General features: G+C 57.3%; 2 protein-coding genes across 2 annotated transcripts in view; both read left to right on the top strand.

Annotated features, from left to right (window-relative positions):
* Window positions 1–900: 900 nt before the first annotated feature.
* On the top strand, window positions 901–1,963 carry CHGG_10399 (uncharacterized protein; the record flags this gene model as incomplete). The annotated part of the gene is made up of 4 exons (XM_001228325.1): window positions 901–1,134; window positions 1,188–1,340; window positions 1,398–1,817; window positions 1,874–1,963. The coding sequence occupies 4 exons, from the start codon at window positions 901–903 to the stop codon at window positions 1,961–1,963; spliced, it is 897 nt and encodes a 298-aa protein (XP_001228326.1).
* A 2,224-nt stretch (window positions 1,964–4,187) lies between these two features.
* The window catches only part of CHGG_10400 (uncharacterized protein), a gene marked incomplete at both ends in the record, with an annotated part of 2,489 nt that continues 676 nt past the window's right edge, over window positions 4,188–6,000 (top strand). Inside the window, 5 exons of the mRNA XM_001228326.1 lie at window positions 4,188–4,527; window positions 4,610–4,650; window positions 4,713–4,967; window positions 5,039–5,141; window positions 5,195–5,971. Coding sequence (XP_001228327.1) covers window positions 4,188–4,527; window positions 4,610–4,650; window positions 4,713–4,967; window positions 5,039–5,141; window positions 5,195–5,971 — 1,516 coding nt within the window. The remainder of the gene's footprint in view (window positions 4,528–4,609; window positions 4,651–4,712; window positions 4,968–5,038; window positions 5,142–5,194; window positions 5,972–6,000) is intronic.

The following is a 6,000-nucleotide window of genomic DNA, read 5'->3' on the forward strand; positions in this document are numbered from 1 at the left end:
GAGCCGTTAGAAAATGGCCAGTCGCAGCAACTCTTTAGCACTTGGAGTTGGAAAGACTTTGCCATTTCCCATGGTAGAGGAGTCCCAGTGGGAGCAGGAGTCGTCCTGTCGCCTCTAAGCGGGAATTCCAGTAAGCAAGATGATTGAATCCCAATAGACGGTGGCTTTACGTACGTGCCGGTGTCCATTCCTCTGAAAATCTCGGCACCGTGGGCGAAAATGACTCCATGAGCAAGTCTCGACCCATCAATGATTCATTGCTGCACGAAGGCGGGGGCCAGAACTATTAAGACCTATCATGTGATTACCTTCACTGATGTAATAGCGCTGGCGCTGAGTCATTGGCCAGGATTCGAGATCAAGAGGAGGGCCGAGACATCAAGTATTATCGCCTTGCCTAGGTAGCTCATTTTCCATTTTTCTTTGGGTTCTGTGTATCGTTTTGGTTGATGTTTGTGTTGCCCCTGCAGGTAAAATAGGTGGCAAGCGTGACGCCATCTCGTACTATGAGCAGTTCAAATCGAGGTATAATCGTCATAGAAAAAGAGCAGCTTCAATAGCGCATTGGGTTATTTATCATTATGAATATCGTCTTCCTGGTAACAATATCATTCTTGGGTGAAACCCCATAGTCACACAATTCAGGTTGCAATTCAGGCTGCAATTCAAGGGCCAAGTCAATAGGTAGGCCCCTACCTACCTATGCGCCTTCCCAAACCCTTTTGCCACCCTCTCGTTGCCCGATCAGAGCTGCCATCCCAAGTTCTGACCTCGATTCCCACCCTCCACACTCGGACCTTCCATCCCTCCATCTTTCTACGGTCGCTCTAGAAACAAACTCCCCTCCAAACCGACCTTTGACACCCGACTTCGATCAGCAAAATTACACTGACACCAACCATGGCGCCCGAACGGCTGCGCTGCCAGCAGGGCGAGTGGAAGACTCGCGACCAATTTTCCAATCGGCAGCTCTCCAAGTATGACCGAAACGAAAAGGCGACGCCGTCCAAGACTGGAATCCGCTGCGTTGAGCACTCCGGCGGGCCCGTGAATGAACTGACCTGCAAGGGCCCTTGCGGTCTTAAAAGAGACAGGCGCTTCTTCAGCAAGCGCACTATCCAGCATGATACTTTTGTGAGTTTTGAATATAAGTTCCGACACCTGGTTGTGTTTCTTACGTCATGCAGTGGTGCGTCCATTGTACGGAGTGGAAGCTCCGAACGGAGACCGGAGAGTCGCTGCCGGCGCCGGGCGCCCAGCTGTCGATCGAGGAAGTCAGGCCTCCGTCGGGAAACAATCCGACGTTTGACAACTATGACGCGGGCCTGGACGGCGTTGAGGTAAAGATGTTCTAGCCCTGCCTAGTGCCTTTGAGTTTTTTTGCTAACTATTGATAGTCCACTGTTGGGACCGAGGATACTTGCTCGGTGGTTATGTCGGCGGCGGAGCCCAGCGAAAGCATCCTGGAGACGGAGCCGATCCAATACGGCAACTGGTCGGACGGCTTGATTCCCCAGCACCTTGCACAGGTGCAGACGAGACCGCCACACTGGCTAATTCCCGTTTCGGACGGACCGCTGACGGGATGCCTGCAGTTGGAGACCTCGACAGTCGACAACACTTCGGTTGCTGGAAGCGACATGACTTCGACTCAAGGCGGAGCCGGCAGAGCGCCTGTCGCATTTAATGCTTGGGGCCCGAACGGCGAATATGCTCGCATGACCAAGACACCAACACTCGCATCGGGAAGCACCCGCACAGTGACGACTGCACACAGCGAGTCTGTGAGGGAGAACAGGAGTGGCTGGGCCAAGGTGGTAAGTGGTCCCCTCCAAGCTTGCCGTGAGTAGACCTGGTACTGACCATGAAGTAGCCGACCCGCAAGCACGCACCACAGCTGCCTAGCTACCTAAAGTCGGTGACGGGCGGCGCAGACAGCGGCCCAAGCCGCCGTTCGGGTTAGGACTCTGACGGCCTCGATATGGGCTCTGATTCTGATATCTACGCCGACTAAGAACCTCTGGGACAGCGAATCATCGCCTCTTAGCACGGGCTCTCTATTCTCTTATTAGCTCCCGCAAAGAATTGCTGAAAAAATGAGAGTCATGGCCCGTTCGTGCGTGTCACACATGACCAAGAACCTCCCTCATTTGAGAGAGCACGCCAACTGGTTCCTAGGAGGAGGTGGTTTATATGGGAAGGCATCGTTGCGAGGCAGGAACAGTCAGATACATTGAAAACTACGGCGCTGGATTTCCCCCACGAATATCGGGCCTAATTAGTTAGGTAGCCACCGTGATATAAGCACTGATTCTCTATTCTACCGCCCCGACAGACGGGTGACCGATGTTCCGTATTTAGAAACCGAGATGCGTGGTAACAAGCTAGACAGCCAGTGATCCATCCCCTGTGTTTCGGGGCCGTGTTGCCCGAGACCTGTGAGCATGCTAGGGCCGAGCCGGGAGGAGGAAGGGGGAAAGGGGGGCTTGGTATGCATATGGCACAGCCTTGCTCACCGAACCCCCTCCCGGCAGTTGAAGAGGGGCAAAGACAACGCGAGCTAACTAATAGCTAACAGGAAACGAGGCAGCAAGCAGGTGCTGTGAGACGGACAAACTTTACGGGCGTAGCTAGGGGGGTAGGGGTGGGTGGGTGGATGGGTGGCCATGTGCGGAGCGGAGATGGGTTGGGGGAGGGAGAGGGGGCGGGTGGATCAAGAGGGAGGGGTGTTCCGGGGAGCCGCGGGTAGCGTCCCCGAGTGGAGGTTTGTGGGCACGGGCACGGGCACGTAGGATGCAAGTCGTGGATCGGGGTTGTGGGTTTGGGGTTGGATATACGGTACTATACGGTACTGTACTGTGCTATGCAGGTGGGCGGGCGGGTGGCGGATGCTTTGTTGTGGTTAGTTGCCTTGCGTTATCTTTGCCTTGCCTAGTCGCGATGTGATGCGTGTTGGGCTGTGGTGCGTGGTATTAGGTGGCTACCTAGGGATGGGGAGGTGGGGATGGGGCACATGTGGGCGAGTTGATCGATCGGGTGGAATGCAAGCAACGAGAGGACGGTGGCGGCGGCGTTGATAGGTCCGATGTGTGCTGGAGTATGGTGTGGTGTAGTGTGGTATGGTCCGGGATGATGGCCATTACACGGCCTCGGTAGAGGTGGGTGTTACCTTACCTGGCAGCAGAGGGTTCTTCATTATTATTGAATGGCGATGCCTAAGAGGCATGGAGGGTGCGTATGACCTTTCATCTTTCCCAACCTCCCCCGTGTCCTCCCTGACTGTAAGTGTGCGATGACGCGTTGATGCTGGGTGTGCCCGGCCAGCTTCAATAGACGGGCGTATATACTAACTGTTATTAATGGTTGCGTAACGCGGGGTAGAGCAGAAAGGAACTCGGTCTTCGTATAGGCTTGTGGATTTGTGGCTGTGTGAGGCGTGGTTGATCGGGCGTTCGGGCCTCCTTGATTGATGCCCTGGGCCGTTGCCCGGCTGCGGTGTGCATGTTGCTTTCCAAGCCTCGGCCCGGAAAAGGGGGTACGCCACTTCCGCCCCGCTTACCGGGCGATGCGGGACGACACGGCAGAGACGAAACACGGAAACTTTGGATGCCTCTTTGGTTCTTGTTCGAGGCAAATGGATTCGTGGCGGGATGGACTGTTTGCTGGACACTGCATCGTGCTGTGCATCGGGAAATTCTTGCGAATCCTGGACTACCCGGTTGCGGTTGTGGTTTCGATTGGGGTGGCCGCCTGTGTGTTACGCCGGGGAAGATGGAATGGAATACCGAATTAGGTTGAATTAGGCATCTGAGGCGAGGTGATGGATCATTCCATGTTTCGCCTCCTTTTCTTGATCTGTCCCTGATCGGGGGATCGGGATGTGGTGGGAAAGGACGAGGCGGACAGCGCTGATCTTTGGAGTGGTACGCCGAGAGGGTGCCGTTGCCCGGAACAGGGTCGGCTCTGTCGGATGGGGTGGTGAGGTTCATAGATATCGAGGAATGAGGAACGGGTATATCTGAGCTCGCGTCGGCAGCTTGCAGCTTTTCCTACTCGCTTCCCTCCCCACCTCCCTCCCCACCTCCACGACGTCGGTTATGTCCATACCCTTTCCTCTACACATGTGTCTCGCTTCTGCACCCTAAACTCAACGACACTGTCGACATCTTCCTTGTCCAAGTTAGAATATGGCCTCCCAGACACCCAACTGGATCCCTTGGCAGGGGCCTGCCCCGCCACCTCCCCCTGTCCCCCTTCCGGTGAACCGAGGAGCGGTGTCTTTCCCACCACCTCCTCATCCTGTCGTTCGTAATGCCCAAGACGATGATATGACAAATGAGAGTGGTTCGGAGGACGAGACGCACAGCGGTTCTGACCAGGAGACGGATGATGAGCCCGAGAAGGCCACACCCAACATGGGGCGACCAAGAGAATTCGTGGCACCCATGAATCTCCCACCCCAGGGCAACCACGGGGTACCTGGGCCTCCACGACCCCCGGGCCAAGGGCCACCACTTGATGTCCTCAGTGAGATCAGGAACATGATCAAAGAGGAGCGTATGGCGCACCCGGCCTCCTCGACTTTTGCTGTTATTGACATCCTTTGTAGTGAAGCAGGTGCCGAGTCCCACATCATCGCCTGAAGCGAACGTCACCAAGGGCCAGATGCAACAACCGGCTGGAATGGTAGTCCCCAACATGTCGGCACCCAGGCCGCAACCACCACCTCCCTTCGTCCCCGCTCCCGCCCCCGCTCCACGCGGGCCCCCAGCCCAGCAGGCACAAAACGCACCACAATTCCCTCGACACCCCCCTGGTGTCACAATGGGATAAACCAGCGCCGCTCGCCGGTACAACCACCACCCGGAGCTGTGCCAGACTCGCCAAAAGAACTCAGCGCCATCGACAAGAAGTGGGGAGTGCTGTTCGACAAGGATGACGTTCCCACCAAGCGATGGGAACAGGTCGTGAGAGGAATCGGCAACTACCTTGTAAGCATCCTCGAAGGCGAGAAGGAATATTGACTAACTATTCGCAGATGGATGAGTTTATGCCGCAGAATACGTTAGTGGTGACACCGGGGAAAATGGCGGCGTTCTACTCGCACCATAAGCTGGAGTTGGAGGCTTTTCCGTTCACAGGTTTGTCGGCCTTGTCTTTATTGCTGGAAGGGTAGTGTCTGACAATCAGAAAGAAATATTCCGCGGTCGCCAGGGCGCGCCGCCCGCCAGACTAGCAGAGCTGTACCAGCAGCTGGGGTGTGAATATTACCTCGTCCCGGCCGAACCCAAGGCCCGGCCTACTGTTCCAGGCTTGACCCTCGCGGGCTGGTCACGATGGATGACACTGGCCATGCGGGCCTACCCCAACGAGGAGTCGCAGCGACTAGGTATGGTCGTCGCGACCCTACCCATCAACGCCGCCGCTGTCTTCGACATCAAGCCGGAGCGGCTGCCCAAACAAATCTCCCGCCACCTGCTTCCAGAAAGACCCGATCGACAAGCTCGAGTCCTCCTAAGTAGCACTCTTAAGAACCACCTCGAAGCAACCACACAACACCCCCCACGCTCACCCGACAAAGCGCCCCCAGCATTCATCCACCTCAACCCCATGGACACCGACCGAGAGAGGCGCATGCCACGCCCACTCAGCCCTCGCACCCGCTACCGGCCCACAGAGCTCCCCTCGCCGCCCTCCTCCCAAGCCGGCGACGACGACGACTACCACCACCGCAGACGCACCACCGACCGCGACCGCGACCGGGATTGGGACAGAGAGCGCACTTACCGCGACGGCACCACCGGCCACGTCCGCACCTACGCGAGCGCAGGCGCCAAACGCCCCCGCCCCGCCGCGACCCCCTCGCCGCCCATCTGCCCCCGCATGCTTTCCCACCCGCCCCTGTCCTCCAACACGGGCCGCCCCGCTGCCGGCTCGTCGCAGGCACTCGGGTGTCAGGGCGGCGGTCCGGGTGGATGGTGGTTGGTGGTGGTGGGGAGG

This window comes from Chaetomium globosum, genomic scaffold (genome assembly GCF_000143365.1).
Source record: "Chaetomium globosum CBS 148.51 scaffold_7 genomic scaffold, whole genome shotgun sequence".
Taxonomy (NCBI): Eukaryota; Fungi; Ascomycota; class Sordariomycetes; order Sordariales; family Chaetomiaceae; genus Chaetomium; species Chaetomium globosum.